The following is a 20,687-nucleotide window of genomic DNA, read 5'->3' on the forward strand; positions in this document are numbered from 1 at the left end:
TTGCTAAAGATTATTTGACATAGTCCATGTGTTTATTTTAGTGTTTGTTGCCCTTGTCTTGGGAGACTGTTCCAAAAAAATATTGCTAAGACTGACATCAAAGAGCTTATTGCTACCTGTAATTTTTCTAGAAGTTTTATGATTTCAGGTCTTATATGCAATCTTTTTCCCTTTTGAATTTGTTTTTGTATGTGGTGTAAGATAGTGGTCCAGTTTCATTCTTTTGCATGTAACTGTCCAGCTTTCCCAACACTTTATTAAAGAGACTGTCCTTTCCACTTTGTATATACTTGCCTCCATGCCATAGATTAATTGATTATATACATTGGTTTATATCTGGGCTCTCTATTCTGTTGAAATCTCTATCTGTTTTCATGCCAGTACCATACTGTTTTGACTACTGTGACTTTGTAGTATAGTTTGAAATCAGAGAACATGATACATCCAGCCTTGTTGTTCTTTAAGAGTGCTTCCACAGGTTTTGATACCTAGTAGCTGAAGCTCTCCAGATGCCTTTAATAATGGCTGCTGCTACTACTGCTGCTTCATCATCGTCATCATCATCTTTTTTGAAATTGTTTTGGCTATCAGCCTTTCATACTTCTATCTAAATTGTTTCATTTTGTTTTGTTTCTGTCTAAATTTTAGAATCAGCTAGTCAGTTCTCCCTAACCACTCCATCCCAACATATATACATACCTGGTGTGAATTTTGATAGGGGTGGCATTGAATTATAAATTTTAATCATCATTATTATAATATCACCTTTCACTCTAAGAGCATAGTATTATAATCCTGAGCATTCTGTTTCATGAAGATGGTATATGTCTTGGTTTTTAATTTTCTTTAATAATATTTAAATTTTTGTGTAGATGTCTTAGCTTTCTTAAGTATGTTCCTAGGCATTTTATGTTGTTTGATGCTATTATAGATAACATGATTTTTAATATTTATTTTCTAACTATTTTGTTGGCATATGGTTATGAAGTGACTTCATTTTTATATTAACTTTTATTCTAGGATCTTGTTAAAGGCAGTTTCTCATTTACTAAGAAACCTTAGTTTCTACATTTTGGGGGTTTTCTCTTTTCAGGTCATGTCATTTGTTCATAAAGACAGCTTTTTTGTTTGTAATGCTTTTTATTTCTTTTTTCTTCCTTGTCCCTGGCCAGGACCTTCAAAACAATAGAGGTGGTGATAGGGGACTTTTTTATCTTCTTCTAGTCTCAGAAGGGAAGATGGACTAATAGTACCCAATAGAGGACTTGAAAACTTCATCTAAATATGCCACTGCACTGAACCTAGTTCTGGCATACATTCTTTTCAACTTTGTCTATTATTTATAACAGTTGGTTTACATTTAATGTAAATAGTGATTTTGGCTAATTTGCCATCCGATTTTTATTTTTAGTTCTATCAGTTCTGTATTCATTGTACTTCTTTCCTTGTTTTTGATTAATTTTTTTATTTTATTTTCCCCTTTACTGACTTGTTTTTTACATTTTCCTATTCTTTTAGTAATTGTCCTAGAGGATACAACATTCTCCCTTGGCTTCTGAAGGCCAGTATCAATTGGTCTTTTTTAAACTTTTAGGACAGCAGGTTCAGTATTCTTAGGAACCTTAGTATACTTTAATTCCCTTTATTTCCTGATGATTTTGTGCTCTTGTTCACACAGGACCGTAACTTTTCTACAGTTAATGTTTATTTAGATTTACCAACATCTTTCCGCCCTTCTTTTATTTTTCGTTCCTTTTGTGTATGTGATGATGTTCTTTATACTGTAAGAATTAAAGAAGTATTTCTTTTAGTGTGGATTACTGCTAATGCAGCCTCTTGATTTTTATTTGCCTGAAAATGTCTTTATTTTGCCTACATTTTTTAAAGGATATTTTCTCCCAGCTTAGAATTCTAGACTGGTATGTTTCCTCCCCTCAGTAATTTGAAAATCTTATACCATTATCTTCCATTTTCTTACCTATTCTCTTGAAATTGGCTGGCAGTCTTGCTCCTTTGAAGGTTTTCTTTTTGTTTTGAATGCTTTTAATGTTTTCTATTTTGCATTAGTCTCCAGTTTCATGATCATGTGTCTGGGTGTGCTTTTCTTTATATTTATTCTACTTGGGACTTGTAGCTCTTCTTGAATAGTATAACTTTGATATACTGCATAAATTCTGAATAATGTTTGTTTCATAGTCTCTCTTCCTCTCAACTACGGTTCAAGTTATATACTCAAAACATAGTTTCTTTGGCTGTGATCCAGCTGTTTCACACCGTGTATTTTTCTGTTTATCATTTTTTTGTTCTGATATGCATTTGAGTTCATAATTCACCCTTCAGATTTGTATAATCCTATGGTAGGCCCATGCATTGAATTCTTAATTGCACTTACTTTATCTTACAATTTTATAATTTCCTTGTAGTTTTTAATACACCTTTTAGTTCCCTGCCAGAATTCTCTATCTTGTCATCTAATTGTTAAACTTCTATAGTTATGTTAAAGTTTGTATCAGCCTATTTCTAGACTTCCTGTGGCTTTTTTGTCTTCTGTTTCTTTTCTTTTCTTTTTTTTTTTTTGGTCAAATCTTGTCTTACATGTTATTTTTGATTGCATGGTAGACTTTGTGTATTAAAAATGTTACAGATGATTTGAGGCACTGAATGATTTTGTATTTCTTCTGGGGAGGCCTTACTTCTTCCTGACAGGGAGTTGAGCTATTGTCAGATCAATTTGGTCCAGTCAAGAATGCACTAATTCGAAGCTGAGCTTCAGGTGTTTGACAGGCTGATTCTTTTTCTGGTCACCTTTATTTGTATGTTATATCTGTTAAAGAGCCACCCAGAAGTCTAGAGTGTTTAACAGGGACTCTATTCTTTATTGGGCCCAGAATTCCAATTTTTTTCCTTCCAGCTTTGTTACAGTGATTGAGATATTGCTTAACCTGTAAGTCTCTTTCACTTTCAGAATCAGTTATCGTTTGTATGAGAAAAGCAGCCTAGGGCCAGACTCAAATCTTCATTTCTCTCCTCTTTTGAAACTTTCCCCTACAAATTCTCACTGCTCTGGTAGCTCTTTTATCACCTTCATAGTGATTTTTTTAAAAGATCTTTTATCCAGCCTTTTCATTTGTTCCAGTGGAAGATAGGTTCAAAAAAAAAAACCTAGTTAGCTCTTGTCAGGAACAGAACTTTTACCTCTTTTAACCCATTAACTTGTCGCATTTTAATGTTACATTTGATATATATGAAGGAATATTTATTTAACATTTGTGTGATTTATTTTATAATAACAGAATGAGCACTTGTGAACTGTTAGCTCATGGTTTATTACTCTCCAAACTTTTGTTTTTGTTTCTTGTCTACCTCAGGTAGCTACTATGTTGAATTAGGGTCTATTATTCTCTAACTAAAACAAAAGACTTTACTGCATATATGTCTCTGAATAACATAATACTTAGTTTTGCTTATTCTTGAGGTTTATGAGTTACACCGTATATATTCTTGGCTGACTTTTATCATTACACATTTGTTTCTTAAAATAACTCCCTTGTTTTACATCTAGCTGTACTTGATTCATTAGAATCAAGTATTCTAATACTTGATACTTGATATAATACTTGATATAATACTGTATTATATCACTGTGTGAAATTTCTTACATTTATTCTGTTAGTGGACATTTGGAATATTTCCATTTCTTTCCTCGTTGGAACAGTGCTCCTGTTCTTAGAAAGGCTTCATGATACATATGAATAAAAATATCCCCAGGTTATATTTATACAAGTGAAATTGATGAATCACAGTGTGTACACACATTTAACTTTTCATTTTATTCCCAAATTATTTGTCAAAAGCATTAAGACTTATTTTTTATTAGCAGTATATAGTACCCATTAGTGTCAGATCTTTCCATTTTTGCCCATCTAAATGTTAGAAAATAGTGCCTCATAGCTTTAATTTGCATTTCTCTGGTTACTAATCTAAGTTTTTAATGTCTAGTAACCATTCATGTTGCCTCTTTCTGAAATTCCTTTTGGGATCTTTTGCCTTTTATTCCTGAGCTTTTTGTCTTTTTCTCATAATCTTTATACACATTAATACTTTTTCAGGTATATATTGCAGTATCTTCATAAAAATGCAAAGAATTTTATTTTTGGTGTGCCTTTTGACTTTCTTTACGGTGTCCTTTCAACAAAAGTTATTAATTTTAAAGTAGCTAAATTTATCGTTCCTTTCTTTTGTAGTTAGTGCTTTTTACATCTTTAAGAAATCCTTCCCTGGGCAGCCCCTGTGGCTCAGCGGTTTGGTGCCTGCCTTCAGCTCAGGACCTGGGGGGGGATCGAGTCCCACGTTGGGCTCCCTGCATGGAGCCTGCTTCTCCCTCAGCCTGTGTCTCTGCCTCTCTCTCTCTATCTCTCATTAATAAATGAATTTTTAAAAAAAGAAAAAAATCCTTCCCTACTCTAGTGTCATAAAAAGTCTCCCATATGTTCTAAAAGTCTTGAGATTTTTTCACACTTGAAAAATTTAATCCGCTCTGCCACTCTCGCTCCGGGATCCCCGCGCCAGAGCCGCAGCAGCGCTCCCGCACCCTCCCTCGCCGGTCCTACCCGAGCCAGTCCGTGTTGCCGCAGCTGCGCAGCCCACCGCCACCCTCAGCTGCCATGTCCACCAGGTCTGTGTCCTTGTCCTCCTACCGCAGGATGTTCGGCGGCCCGGGCCCTGGGAGCCGGCCGAGCTCCACGCGGAGCTACGTGACCACGTCCGCCCGCACCTACAGCCTGGGCAGCGCGCTGCGCCCCAGCACCAGCCGCAGCCTCTACGCCTCGTCCTCGGGCGGCGCGTACGCCACGCGCTCCTCCGCGGTGCGCCTGCGGAGCAGTGTGCCCGGCACGCATCTGCTACAGGACTCGGTGGACTTCTCGCTGGCCGACGCCATCAACACCGAGTTCAAGAACACGCGCACCAACGAGAAGGTGGAGCTGCAGGAGCTGAACGACCTCTTCACCAACTACATTGACAGGGTGCGCTTCCTGGAGCAGCAGAACAAGATCCTGCTGGCCGAGCTCGAGCAGCTCAAGGGCCAGGGCACGTCGCGCCTGGGGGACCTCTACGAGTTGGAGATGCGGGAGCTGCGCTGGCAGGTGGACCAGCTCACCAATGACAAGGCCCGCGTTGAGATGGAGCGCAACAACCTGGCCAAGGACATCATGCGGCTCCTGGAGAAGTTGCAAGAGGAGATGCTTCAGAGAGAGGAAGCCGAGAGCACCCTGCTGGAGCAGTCTTTCCGTCAGGATGTTGACAGTGCTTCTTTGGCGCATCTTGACCTTGAGCGGAAAGTGGAATCCTTGCAAAAAGAGATTGCCTTTTGAAGAAACTATATGATGAGGAAATCCAGGAGCTGCAGGCCCAGATTCAGGACCAGCATGTCCAAATCGATATGGATGTTTCCAAGCCTGACCTCACAGCTGCCCTGCGTGATGTACGCCAGCAATATGAAAGCTTAGCTGCCAAGAACCTTCAGGAGGCCAAGGAATGGTACAAGTCCAAGTTAGACGACCTCTCTGAGGAACAATGATGCCCTGCGCCAGGCGAAGCAGGAGTCAAATGAGTACCGGAGACAGGTGCAGTCCCTCAACTGCGAAGTGGATGCACTCAAAGGGACTAATGAGTCTCTGGAACGCCAGATGCGTGAAATGGAAGAGAACTTTGCCGTCAAAGCTGCTAACTACCATGACACTATTGGCCGCCTGCAGGATGAGATTCAGAACATGAAGGAAGAAATGGCTCGTCACCTTCGGGAGTACCAGGACCTGCTGAATGTTAAGATGGCTCTCTACATTGAGATTGCCACCTACAGGAAGCTGCTGGAAGGCAAGGAAAGCAGGATTGCTCTGCCTCTTCCAAACTTTTCTTCCCTGTACCTGAGGGAAACCATCCTGGATTCACTCCCTCTGGTTGACACTCACTCAAAAAGAACACTTCTGATTAAGACGGTTGAAACTAGGGATGGACAGGTTATCAACGAAACGTCTCAGCATCATGATGACCTTGAGTGAAGCTTGCCCAGATGTGGTGCAGCAGTTATTACCAGCAAGAATAAAAAAAAGAAATCCGTATTTTAAAGAAACAGCTTTCAAGTGCCTTTCTGCAGTTTTTCAGGAGCGCAAGATAGATTTGGAATTAGGAGTAATCTCTAGTTCTCAATAACCAACACTCTTAAAAGATTTAGGAGAAAGTTTACAACATAATCTAGTTTATGAAGAAAACTTGTGCTAGGATACTTTTTAAAAAGTATTTTTGAATACCATTAAAACTGCTTTTTTCCAACAAGTATCTGACCAACTTGTTTCTGCTTCAATAAATCTTTGAAAAACTAAAAAGAAAAAAAAACAGAAAAATTTAATCCATCTGGAATTGATTTGATTTGTTTGGTTGTATGATGTGACTTAAGGATTTCATTTCTTCCTACTATTAGGACAAATTTCATATCAAAAGTTATTGAGTAATCTTTCATTCTTTCAGTCCTCTGCATTGTAACCACTCCTAGTGTTTATAGCCTCTGTTCTTTACCATTGCTTTGCTCTTCTACAAGATGTTTTCATTAAAGTTTTGTGATTTTCTTTGTAAAGAAAATTTAAAATTTTTTCTTGTTTAACTTTGTTAGGTACTTTGATTTTTTTTAAATTACATTTTATGTTTGTGGTTGATTTGGAGAATTATTTTATAGTTTTGATCTTATATCATCCATGTTTCTTGCTAAACATTTTCTTGTTTTTATTTCTGAAGAATGCCAGTTTTGGGGACGCCTGGGTAATGCAGTTGGTTGAGCTCCAGACTTTTGGTTTCAGCTTAGTTCATAATCTCAGTTTGTTGTGGGATCAAGTCCCTGTCAGGCTCTGCACTAGGCTGGGAGTCTGCTGGAGACTCTGTCTCCCTCTGCCCCCCGACATATGAATGCACTCGTTGTCTGTCTGTCTCTCTCTCTGCTGGAGACTCTGTCTCCCTCTGCCCCCTAACATATGAATGCACTCGTTGTCTGTCTGTCTGTCTCTCTCTCTCTTCTCAAAATAAATAAAATTTTTTAAAAGGGTGCTAGTTTTTATTTTCTAATCCTCGAATATTTTCTCTCTATATTAATTTCCTTATGTTTCTATATGTGCTTCTTACTATTTTTCATCTCAACTTTATCAGGTTTTTTTGGGAAGTGATATATTCAAGTCTTTTGTGATGGTGAAGTTTTCTATTTTACCTTTTTTTTTTAAATCACTTTTGTTTTCTTTTGATACTACTCTGCTGGTTGTCCACATGTTTATAAATTTTATATCTTATTGTGGTATAAGATTCTAAAAATACTTCAATATCCTGTGTATGCCAGTACTCCAACTAAATCCTTATTCCATTTCATGTTTTTTATCTTGACTGGTATTTTTCATCCTCTTATTTTTAGATTTTCTCTGTCATTGGTTTTGTTGCATTTGGTTTAGTTTATTATTTTTGAACCATCTGTCAGTTTTATTTATAATAACTTTTTCTATTTTTTGATAAAATGTTGATTGACTTTTCTTACGAATTAAATATTTAGAGTATCTTTGAATAATTCTTTCAAAATGGCTCATAATTTGGAAACTTTCTTTCTGTCCTAGCTTGCTAAAAATATTTTTTCTCTTGAGTACTAAAATCCTATCTTTCAGGGTACTTGGCTGCAGAAAATTCAGAACATTGTTTTTTGGCATCTAGTTTTGCAGCTGAGAAATCTGACATGAATCTGATTCTTCTTTTTTGGAAGCTTTCCCCATGGAATCTTTTGGGATCTTCTTAAATTTTTAGTTCAGAAATTTCATCAGACTGTTTCTAATGTAATTGCTTTTTCATTATTTCTACTTTTTACTTGAAGGTGTTTCTCAATTAAAGTGCTTCATAAGCTGTATATGTTTGATGAGTTTGCCTTCCAGATGCTGGGGCTACCTCTCTTGTTGCCAGAGGGTTGCCTGAGCTGCTATTTGATTTCTGTTTCCTAGGCTGCCTCTGGAAATCATTCCTGTCAGCTGGTTGTATACTGGGATCTCCAGTGTTCTAGATTGGGTGCAGCTCTTTTGTCACCTTACTTTAATTTCCTGGCTGCCACTGTAAATGCACATCTTGAAATACCTGTACTTTATCATCTCAGAATTATTCTGTGATTGTGCTGAAAAAAACTATCTTTTTTGGAGGATGTTTCCTTCTGTGCTTTTATGGAGATAAAAACCTTCTAACTCTGCTGATATTTTTACTGCATATTTTGTGTTTTTAAAAATATTCTAAAGATTCTTGCCTTCTTTTGGCCCTTTTTGCTTTCCAGCTATGCTGTTAATGTGTGCCATTTTAGTGGGATTTAGGTAGGAAGATTATTAATGCATGGTCTTTCTTACAGTCAACAGCAAGCCTTTCTAATTTATCTTCTGCTCAAGACTTTTTATATATACTTTTTTCCTTAGGAACTATGCTCTTTGGCTGTATTTTTTTTTTTAATCTTACCCCTTGCCAGCTGTCTTGAGTAATAGTAAGGAAGTATATAAAAGAGGTTAAGGCAGTTCTACCTCATACGCAGAAGGAACCAACTGCTGATGGTTGTGTAAGTGCTTTATGTGGTTGCTAGTGAAGATAATTCTTCTAACCTTTTTGAGAAATAGGTATTTTAGTCATCTGTAATGACTGTCACTGAAGGAGGTAAATATTCACTAAATTTAATTAAACATGAAAATTCTTATTTATGTTTTAAAGTCCTTCATCTTTGTTTAGCTCCCAGGAAAAAAGACAACTAAGCTTTGGGTTCCAGATGAAGAAGTTTCTCCTGAGACAATGGTCAAAGTGAGTGATATACACAGATCTATGTATTTTATTACCTTCACTAGATTGTATTATCATTAAAGTTGTGTTAAAATTTCTATTCTTGTTGTAAAGATATAGCTATTAAAATCATCTAATTTTTAATATTGTATGATATTATCTCCTGTGCTCTGAGAGTATAGGGCAATAATGAGAAACCTGAGGCCTTGTGGGCACTGCACATAATCTAATGTGAAAACAAAGACGTTTGAAACTGTCTCCATGTTTCTGCTTCTTGGTTATCAACCTTTTTATGGCAAAAGACATTGCTGGTTTTCTCATGTACATTCTTCTATTCAGTAAAGATAGTCATACAGGTTTTAATACTGTTCATCTTTTCCATGATATTTAATAAAACTTTTTATTTTGATTTAAAAGAAAGTTCAACCAATTATTCCTTGAGTTAGGAGTAATACATAAAAGATTGCTCATCACTAGTGTAGAGAGGATTGATTTACTAAAATGATTTATAGTCTCTTAATGTAGGCTTCATCTCAATTCACTATACATGGTGTGAAGGCCAGGAACAAATATATTAAATATTGTTTTTCTAGTTGTAGTTTCATATAAATCCATTTATATTGTGTATGTATGTGTGTACTGGTTTATATTTTATATTAGGAACTTTGTTATGTTATTCCAGCTTCAGATTCTAATACTGTTTCTGCAGACCTATAGTGTAGTTCGTGGAATGATGCTTGGTGCTTTTGCAGTATAAATCTGTTTTCTTAGCACTAGTGTCAAGTAGCAGTTTTATGTAGTCTGGTAACACTAGACTAGAAGGCAGGCTGCCTGTAGTTAAGCTCATGCTTAACAAATGGCCCAGGAAAAGGATCTGAAGAGTGTCTGCCACATGCCACTGTTCTTGACTCAGTCCTGAGCCATAGAACTATAAAAAAGCTAAGATATGTGAAAGAGAGGTAATATGCACGCCTTCAGAAAGGGTTGTTGGAAACACTAGAGGCAATAACAGGTTTTAAAGTGCATAAGCACTTCATAACTATAAAACATAGCACAAAAGAAAGAATATAATTTGCAGTTGGGAACTTAAGCTTTCTGACTAGGGAAGTTACCATGATTTTACTCTGGATTCTGAAGAATAGAATTTATGGTGGGGAAACATTAAAAAAAAAACAAACACCTAATCTTTAGTTAAATCATTCATTTGTCAGTTGCCTGGATAAGAGAGTAAAACATCTTTAAGACATTTAGTTGTCTTCATATATGCAAAAAAGAATGATTCTTCTTTTTTTTTTTAACTTAAAAAGCATCCATTAAAACCATTTCAGTTTTTTAAGGTTGATACAAAATTTCTTTAAAAAGTAGCAATATTGTATTTGTCCATTTGTCTTTTAAATAGATCCAGGCTATTAAAATGATGGTTCGATGGCTCCTTGGAATGAAAAATAATCACAGTAAATCAGGAACATCTACCTTAAGATTACTAACTACTATATTGCATAGTGATGGAGACTTGACAGAACAGGGAAAAATTAGGTACGTATTTATTATTTCAAAATTCTTGCATAGTATTTCAGTATCTAGTGTAATTGTTTAATGGTGCAGTTTCTTTCTAAGAAAATAATTAGTATTCCTATGTATGTGTGCATATACTTTTATTATATGCTTTTGTACACTGGTTATTTCAAAATGACAGTCATTAAAAAAATGACAGTCCTATGTCAGGGACAGGGTATTACTATTTTGTAAATATTTTAAACAATAGATGCTTGTAAATATCTCAATAGATATTTTTGAATATCTAATGTGAGAATGGTTAGTATACTAATTAATCAGTAACTGATATTTTCCATTCTTGATAATATATAAAAGAACACACTGGGTAGAAGAGAATTTACTAAATCTGTTTCCAGAAGTATAAATATATGTAAACTTTGTACTTAAATGACATAAACACATGCACTTTATTTTGTCTGGAAGATGTAATTTAGTGTGGTGATTGAAAAAAAAAATGGACTAGGACCTGGATTCAAATCCTGACACCACTTACCAGCAAGGTGACATTTAGCAAAGTACTTTAACCACCTTGTGTCTCAGTTTCTTCATTTATAAAATAGAGATAAAGATTATACTTACTTTGTCTAACTACTATGATAATTAGTCATTATTTATGTGCCTATTTAGATCTCATCTCACCTGTTTTTCTTGTTATTCTTTAATGAAATCAAATGTGTATTTGAATTCTGGAAATATATGTGAATTTGTTTGCTTTTAAAATCTTTATATAGAAATTTGGTCTTCAAAAACTTAGTTGTAAAATATTTAATTATCTTTATTTCTCCTAAATAAACTCCAATAAGAAACACAGGCATCCCTTTAGTGGTGGTTGAATGACCTCATAATAGGCACTTGGAGTATTGCTGTTGATGAACTGAAAAACAACTCTGGGACATGTAACTTCAGAACCTTATAAATGTTGTCATGCATTCAGTCAGTGTCTATATGATCCTTAGAAAGATCATTGTGGGGAGGGTCTTAAACCAATTAGATCATTGATTTTAGAAGACCAAAAATGTATCTTTTATGTCACTCTCAGTGCTATATATAACAGTAGACATATATTTGTTTTATGAATAAATTGAATAATCATCTTTTACTGTGGAAGTACATAAGGGATCCTAGTTAGGACAGTTAGGAAGTTACTAACTTTCCCTCCTTAACATCAATCCCAAATTCCTGTAATTCATCTAATAGATCACTGTCTTAGGAAGGATTGTTTTGATGTATTTATTAAGAATATACTAATCTTTGAAGTGTGTCTCATTAAGCAGAAATTTTCTTAAATTTAAAAGGAGCCTCTTGGTTTGAAAAGTTGAATTCTAACTAAAAAATATGATATTTTCCACTACACTTGCTTTCATTCTGCTTTTGTATTTAGACATTAGTTGACTGATTAACAAGTTAGGATATTTTTGTACTTAATCTGTAAGCAAACACATATCCAAAAAAAATCCGTAATGGAGGACTTTAGACCCAGTAACTAGACATACAAATAGGTTTGTTCTAAGCTTGGCTAAAAGCTGTTTTGTGTAGGATGCAAGAATTAAATGATTTTAGTATAGACTACACTCAAAAGAAGAATTTTGTAGTATTAAACAGCATCTTCCAAAGTTAAGTAAATTTCAATAGGATGTTCAGTATCACTAAATTGTCTTCCATCCTTTTTTGGGCCACAGGAATTTTTACAAAATTAGGTAAAGCAAATAAAGATGTTTTTGTGTAGACATTTAGAAATCTAATTTACATTCTTTCTTGCTTATTTTTTTAGTAAACCAGATATGTCACGTCTGAGACTTGCTGCTGGGAGTGCTATTGTGAAGCTGGCCCAAGAACCTTGTTATCATGAAATCATCACATTAGAACAGTATCAGCTCTGCGCATTAGCTATCAATGTAAGGAAGATGGCCATAACAGAATATGACTTTATATGGTCTTTGACTTTTAGGAAGAAAAAAGTCTACCATGATGTAGAGATAAAAAAAAAAAAAAAATCTTGTATTGTCTCCTTTTGGAAAGTATATGCATGAGAAATATTTCAGAGTTCTAAAATTCTGAATTGTAGGTTGCTAACACAATACATTTGATTTTTTTGTTTTATTTTTTTTTAATTTTATTTATTTATTCATGAGAGACACACAGAGAGGCAGAGAAGCAGGCAGAGGAAGAAGCAGGCTCCATGCAGGGAGCCCGACGTGGGACTCGATCCCGGGTCTCCAGGATCACGCCCTGGGCCCAAGGCAGACACTCAACCCCTGAGCCACCCGGGCGTCCCAATACATTTGATTTTTGTTATTTGTAGTAGTTCTGTTTCTACCATCACCCCTATCACTAAATTAGTGAATACTGAACCATTGCTTGAAAGGAAAATACAGGGGTGGTTTCTCCAAGCCTCTGGTCACAGCATTTTTGTCAGTCTATCAGTACATAATGTAGAGACACATTATTTAATATATAGTTGTCATTAACATTGAACTCATGACCAACAGAGCTGTAATTCGTACCTGAATGAAGCTTCACTAACAGATTTTCTCCCTAAAGCACATCATAACCTTCTTGCTTTTAAGAATGCTAAAGAGCAGTATGCTTGAGAATTATTTTAAACAAGATCACCAACAAATGCACAAAAACACAAAAATGGCATTAAATAGACTGTCAAAAAGACACTTGTTTCTAATATGAGAGCTGACACAACAGGCAAAGCATTGCTGTGTTCATCTTCAGCTCAGACGTGTCAAACAATTCAGGTTGTTGCTTTGCTCATTTACTCAACAGTAACCATGAAAGGCTTGAAGGCATTGATTTTGGGGTTACAAATAAATTTTAGTGAGTAGGTGAATTCACAAATTTGGGATGTGTAAATAATGAGGATTGAATGTATTTAGTTCTTAAATGGAAGATAAAATATACAGAAATTTATTACAAAGATATGATATAGATTAATTTCAGATTAGAAGCATTTCTTATTATTTAGGCCAGTTAAAGTTTCAAATTATTAGCAGTGATACTAATGGATTTGTACTCCGGTCTTACAGAATTCATATTGGAGTAACAGTATTTTAATTATATCACTTTGTATGATTTTTTAATTCATTATTTGGTCATTTTACACTTAATTTTCCCATTAATCTTATGTATAAGAATTTGGCATTCATTTCAGAGATTATTGTGATTTTTTTTTCTCCACCCTTCTGCTTATTTAAAAATTAGTGCTTATGTGTAACCCGTAGATAAACAATCATCTTTCTTTAATTGTAATCATTTTGTCAGTTTTTGTGTTTAAAATAGCTATTCCCTATCTTGTTTATGATTTTTTTTAGTCTTAGGCGTGTAATTCAGCTATTACACTAATCCATTTGAAAATGAGAATTTGAGGAGTCTATAATTTCCATATTTAGTTTTCCTCACTTAATTTTAGAGGTAATCGTATTTTGCAAGAAAGTGAAAGTTGTTTAAAAGGTATATACTGAATTTCTTAGAAGAAAACAACCTTTGTAATTACTTTTTTAAATTGGTAGTACTTGCAGTCTGTTATCATTTTCTTGGTCTGCTATTTCTAAGGGTATTGGTGCTACCAGTATTGAAGTGGAAATTTTTACATAAGTCAGGAAATATGTGAAAGAAATGGGCTGTGTTTGAAACTTACTGTGTATAAGGAGTATGTACAAATTGTGAAATGTCCTTTGTATGGAAAAGTATCCACACTTAAGAACTTCTAGAGATTTTCTAGCACAGTATGTGTTATATGTCACTATCTCAATCACCAAATTCCCAAGGTGGAAGCTCAAATTGCCCAAGTTTTAAAATTGCTTTGGAATTATGTGGACTGTGGAACATGTGTTCATGTTAAAAGTTAGTTACTAGCGTATTCTCACAACTTACATACACTCAGTTGCCCTCTTATGAACAAAACCTTTCCCCCTAATCCTGTTGTACTTGTAAAACCACATGACTCTTCTTTTTAAACCTCTAAACCTCAAAGAGTTATCCACATCTTTGTCTCTCTTACCCTCTTGTCTCTCATCCTCACTACTCATATTTTGGCTTCGTTTTCCTAAAAATGCTTTGTTAAAGGCCTCAAATCCAATGATCTTAGTCTTCATTATACATGTCCTTTCTGCATTATTTGACACACTCATTGCACCTTTATTTTTGAAATTCTCCTTGGTTTCTATCTCCTGATTTTTGTCATACTTCTCTGACTACATTTTTGGTTGTTCTCTTTTCCTTTAAATGTGTGTTTTCTATGTGGATATGCCCATGACCTAATTTTCCACTAACACATTCTTTTTTGGCCATTTCATGTTCTATGTAGGTAACTCTCACACTAGCAACATTAACTTTTTTCAAGGCAGAGTCTGGTCCCACTTCTAAGGTTAAACAGAAATTTCAGTGTGAAGACTAAATTCATAATCTTTCCCAAATCTATTCTTTATTAACATGTAGCACCTCAGTAAGTGTTAAATAAATCCAAATGGCATTCTTAGATTGAAAAGCATGATTTATATTTGACTATTTGCTTGACCTTGCACCTTGTTGCAAAAGTGCAGATAATCTGTCTATATTTATTATGTTTTTTCATTCATATCTTCTTAGCTGTTCTTAACACTGTAATTAATCATCATTATCTCTGACCTGGACTATTGTGAGATTTTTTTTCCTCCACTGTGGGTTAAATTTCCCTATCACAGTTGGCAGTCATATTATTCCCCCAGTCAAAAATACTTTAGGGCCTTATATTCGTAAAAGAGAAAAAATTGCATACATTTTACAACTTGGCCATTCAAGCCCTTCTAATTTGTGGATCCAAATATATACTTAAAAATCTTGTTTAACCCACTACCTTTACCCTCATGCCAATGAAGCTGAATAACTTTTTTATGTGCCTATAGTTTGCTGCCTCTGACTTTCTTCTCACCTCCCATTTCTGCATGCCCAAATCTGACCCTTTTTGCAAATCAAGGTATAAACACAACCTTCTCTACAAGACTTGCTCAGATTCTTACAGCTGGTTTCATTTTTATTCCCCATAGATTTTATCTGCAGTCCTTTGATACATACATGCCTTGTGCTTTATTTATTTATGAACTGTGGCTTATTTTTCTGATTTGAGTTGAACTCTTTAGAGGTAGTATTGTATCTCAAAGGCCTTTGTTGTATATTTGAATAGAAAATAAATCTGGAGAAATAGAAATTCGATAATACAAATCTTAGTACTATTTAATAATCACCTACATATTTTAGAATTTTTTTTTTAATTTTTTTTTTTTATTTATTTATGATAGTCACAGAGAGAGAAAGAGAGAGAGGCAGAGGCATAGGGAGAAGCAGGCTCCATGCACCCGGAGCCCGATGTGGGATTCGATCCCGGGTCTCCAGGATCGCGCCCTGGGCCAAAGGCAGGCGCCAAACCGCTGCGCCACCCAGGGATCCCATATTTTAGAATTTGAATGCAATTCATGGAAAATTTGTACTGCTGTGTGCTTGACGTTGTTCTAGGATCTGTAAATACAGAGATGACTAAGTCATAGCTACTGCTCTCAAGAACATAACCTCTTAGAGAACAGAAAATATAAATAAGTGTTGATAATACAGTGAGATACACAAAGTAATTGAATTATTTGCAAGATACTGTCAGTAGTTCTTTAGATAATTTGTACAAGAAAAGACCTCTAAAAGTGAATTTACATAAGATGCAGACTAAAATTAAATTCACATTTAGTAGTGAAAAAAAGCTTTTAATTGGAACTTTATCTTGGAGGAAACGTTTTGTAGTATTAGACACCATCTTCTTTTTCTTTATATTGAACAAAATATTAGTTACAACCGTAACCATGAGAATACTGTTTGCTTTTTTGAGAGTATATTTTTCTGTGATAAAAATCACATTACTCCATTCTGCACTTCACATTTAACTTTTATAACATAATTAAAAGGATGATCATCTTTGCAAAAAAACAAAACAAACATTTTGAAGACTTCCTCAGTTCTTAGGAACACATCTTTTAACTCTTTATGCAGATGATTCTATTTGATGTACCTGGTTGTCATCATTTTTGTCAATTTTCTCATCTTTTATTAAATTGTATCAGTTGCCCTGCACATGATTTAACAGTTCTTCTCTAACTTCACTTTAATGACTCTTTGGAATCCTACTACTTTAGTCATGATTCAGTAATTGATTTGCATTGTTAGATCCTGAATCTTGAGAAAGTTACAAAAACATGGTCTTGGTTGGGAATGTATCTGAGTAAGGGGGGAAGGATATTTGAGTGGAGATTAGTTTTTTTAATGAATGGTTTATTTGTGAATATATTTGTGATATGTTGACTTATACAATATGTAATTAATACTCTCAGATAATGAAGATTCCTCTCCTGCAAGGGAATTTTAATGCTGAGGAAGGAATGAGTTAACATTAATTTTATTTTGTTGAGTGTGAGGATAGATAATAGATAATATTTCTATGAAAGCTAGAAAACTTTTTAAAAGTGGGTATTTGGTATAATAAACTGAAGTTTATAATTTTTATATGAATTTTTAGAAAGATTTTATTTATTTTTTTGAGAGAGAGAAAGCACCAGCATGATGGAGAGGGAGAAGTGAGCTCCTCATTGAGCTGGGAGCCCAACTCGGGGCTGGATCTCAGAACCCTGAGATCATGACCTGAGCTGAAGGCAGACACTTAACCAACTGAGCGACCCAGGCGCCCCTGATCCCATTGAGCTTTGCTCTATAGTTTATTCCACAGAAGATCTGTATACCAGATATTGCGCTAGGTTTAGAGGCACCAAGGTGAATAAAGATATAGTTCTTGTCTTTAAGGAATGAGCAGTGATGGGTAAGACATATAAACCAATCATTTTAATACTGTGTAATAAATGTTGTGCTGGAGATATACAGAGTGCTAAGAGGGCATAAAGCTGGATGCCTCCTGATAAAGGCTACACAGTGATTTCTGGAAGATTTAGGAGCTGTTGTTAGAGATGAGAAGGAATTGGTTAGGAGAGTGGAGGTGGGTGGTTTAGGAAGAGGGAGTATAAGGAAACCAGGCACAGCAGGAATGAGCAGTTGATTCATTTATAGAACTAAAAGTAATTTGGTAATTCTGAAATTGATTAGTAACTCTTCCCTTCAGAGTTGTGCATTTTATTTATTTTTTTTAATTTTTATTTATTTATGGTAGTCACAGAGAGAGAGAGAGAGGCAGAGACATAGGCAGAGGGAGAAGCAGGCTCCATGCACCGGGAGCCCGACGTGGGATTCGATCCCGGGTCTCCAGGATCGCGCCCTGGGCCAAAGGCAGGCGCCAAACCGCTGCGCCACCCAGGGATCCCAGAGTTGTGCATTTTAATCTGAATAGATTTTTCAGTGTTAAAACTAAAATATATAAATTGAGCAGAGTTTTATCTTAGTGAGGAAGCTAAATAGGAGATACTAATACTATTTAATCTATTTTTAATACCTTAAATTAGGATGGATTTATATGTGTTAGTTTTATCTGTTTATATTCAGTATTTTCTAACACATGTAACTGGTAGTTATTAATTAGGGTCTAGGGTGAACACTCCAGCCTTGAAATTAACATGTCACAATATCTCAGTCTTATGAACAAAAGCAATGGTTGTGAATACATTTACTCTCCTTTACCCTTCAAATTTTGTATTTGGGGTTATTACTTTTTGCTGCCATGTGAATAATCTGTGGAATAATTATGTCTTTATAGGATGAATGCTATCAAGTAAGACAAGTGTTTGCTCAGAAACTTCACAAAGGCCTTTCCCGATTACGGCTTCCACTTGAGTATATGGCAATCTGTGCACTTTGTGCAAAAGATCCTGTAAAAGAGAGAAGAGCTCATGCTAGGCAGTGTCTGGTAAAAAATATAAATGTGAGACGAGAGTATCTGAAGCAGCATGCAGCTGTTAGTGGTAAGCATCTTATGAAAATGAAAAGTATACTTTCTAGCTATTTTCAGCTTTATAGAATATAAAATGATGTTACTGTTATTTTTATAGTCTAATTGGCAGTCAATAAAATCAAGGTTGTTACTATTTTTCAGTAACTTTTCCTTTAAAAAGGTCATTTTTAAAATATGAATACATAGGTATTTAAATATGAACCCATATCTCTATATAACTGACTAAATGGTCAAGGAAAATAAGCAATGACACTGGAAGTACTTTAAATAAAATAGTTAAACACCGATGTATGTTTATAGATTGTCTAAGTGTACTGTCTTTTTAGGTTTAAAAAAAGTATAGGTCTTTTGTCTTTCATTGTTCTCACCTAGAGCTGACATTAATATCAAATGCTTGTGTGCCTGTTTTTAATCTGCTCACTTTATCCTATCTATGTTATCAGTTTTTGTGTCTCTCTGACTTCTTTGATTTATTTTACTTTATTTTTTTAAAGATTTTATTTATCAGGATCCCTGGGTGGCGCAGCGATTTAGCGCCTGCCTTTGGCCCAGGGCGCGATCCTGGAGATCCGGGATCGAATCCCACGTGGGCTCCCGGTGCATGGAGCCTGCTTCTCCCTCTGCCTGTGTCTCTGCCTCTCTCACTCTCTCTCTCTCTCTGTGACTATCATAAGTAAATAAAAATTTTAAAAAAATAAAGATTTTATTTATTTATTCATGAGAGACACAGAGAGAGAGGCAGAGACACAGGCAAAGGGAGAAGCAGGCTCCATGCAGGGAGCCTGATGTGGGACTCATTTCCGGGTCCCCAGAATCATGCCCTGGGTCGAAGGCGGCACTAAACTGCTGAGCCACTCAGGCTGCCCCGATTTATTTAATATCATTAAAATCCATCTAGTTATCCAAGCCAGAAGTCAGGCCCTTTTTGTACCTTCATTTTTCCTCTTATTAATCACCAAGTCCTCTTAGTTCTTCTTCTAGATGTCTTGAACATCCTCCTTAACTCTCCTACCCTACTGTATTTCCCTTGGATAATTGTATATATTCCAAACACCTCTCTTTTGTATTTCTCTGCCTCAGACTTACCTCCAACTATACCACACATCACTATCAAAAATACCATTCTAAAACAACAGATTGGATCATGGCACTTCCTTGCTTGAAATCCCTGTTGGTTTTTCATTGTTCAATGAATCTAGTTGAAACTCATTAACATGGCCCTTTATAATTTATTCTAAGCCTGAATTTCAAGCTTTCACTCTATGTATAAATTTTGTGCACCTTGGGCTGTGGATTATTTGAAATTTGTGTATTCATCTTTTTCCTTAGTTGTCAACACTATTTGGAAATTACCTGTCCCTTCTAGACAAACATAAAACCAAGGAGCATGGTTTGCACCTTTTGAATCCTCTAAAATATAGTTTTGGTGTTACTGTATCAGTCCTTTCTTTCTCTCCCTTTCTCACCTTGCAGAATAAATCCTCTGGAGTCATATCCCACTTCTGCTTTTTACTGCTTGTGTTTTTGCAGGTTGCTTTAGCAATCTGAGCTTTTGTTTCCTTATTTGTAAAGTTGGTGTAATTGTGCTCATTTCTTGTGGTTATTTGGAGGATTAAAGTGTTAAATATATGTAAAGCACCTGGCATAATGCACGGTTCAGAGAAGTACTGGGTAGTTGTTAGCTATACTTACTTTAGGGCACCTTTCATATAGAACTATAGCTTCTGTCTCTACTTAACACTTTACTGTGAGGTCTTTAGTCTTACTCATCTTTGTATTTAAAATAGTATGTCCCCATAAAAATAGTAAGCCTGGAAAATAGCATTCAATAAATATTTGATACACTTTAATTTGAAATCACTGAATTTTGAAACTTGTTACTTTTTTTTCTTCTATACCTGCTTTTAAGTAAATGATATTACACAATTTTTTTTGAGCTCAGCAGTAAAGACATAAATAAAACTTTGTGCCTTATTGACACATAGTATTATATGTCAAGTTGAGCATCTGATTTAACCTTTTATTTTGGAAGTAGGAATACAAATGAAATTGTTCAGTATATGAATCCTGGTCTTTTTGACTAATCTTTATTAAAACTAAGTAGGTTTATCATTCTGACCTCTAAGGGAATATGCTGATCACAGTCAAAATAAAAAATATTTGAATTTAAACTAAAAGGTGTTTGTTTTATTACTTCATCTGTCCTAGAAATTCTGAAGTCCATTACTTTAGATCTGTTCTGTTACAGGTATCAAAGAGTATCAGTCATCCTATTTTGGCACCATATTGATAAAAAGATGTATCTTTTTCTTCTTAGCAGCTTAACAAGAAACTGTTAAATACAGGGGTGCTCATAATAACAAGAAAAATAGATCTTTCT

General features: G+C 35.2%; 2 protein-coding genes across 7 annotated transcripts in view; both read left to right on the forward strand.

Moving 5' to 3' along the window:
• PDS5B (PDS5 cohesin associated factor B) overlaps positions 1–20,687 on the forward strand; it is a 180,215-nt gene that overhangs the window by 135,803 nt on the left and 23,725 nt on the right. For all 6 annotated transcript variants that reach the window (XM_055317387.1, XM_055317388.1, XM_055317391.1 and 3 more), the window contains exons 22-25: positions 8,782–8,850; positions 10,229–10,365; positions 12,158–12,281; positions 18,113–18,317. In XM_055317387.1, the coding sequence (XP_055173362.1) occupies positions 8,782–8,850; positions 10,229–10,365; positions 12,158–12,281; positions 18,113–18,317 (535 nt within the window). The remainder of the gene's footprint in view (positions 1–8,781; positions 8,851–10,228; positions 10,366–12,157; positions 12,282–18,112; positions 18,318–20,687) is intronic.
• On the forward strand, positions 4,650–6,333 carry LOC129504611 (vimentin-like). Its single transcript, XM_055317393.1, is given in 3 exon segments — positions 4,650–5,367; positions 5,370–5,565; positions 5,567–6,333. Coding segments are annotated over 3 exon segments (1,392 nt in total). The 5' UTR covers positions 4,650–4,664; the 3' UTR covers positions 6,060–6,333.

The sequence above is a fragment of the Nyctereutes procyonoides genome, unplaced genomic scaffold (assembly GCF_905146905.1).
Source record: "Nyctereutes procyonoides isolate TBG_1078 unplaced genomic scaffold, NYPRO_anot_genome, whole genome shotgun sequence".
Classification (NCBI taxonomy): domain Eukaryota; kingdom Metazoa; phylum Chordata; class Mammalia; order Carnivora; family Canidae; genus Nyctereutes; species Nyctereutes procyonoides.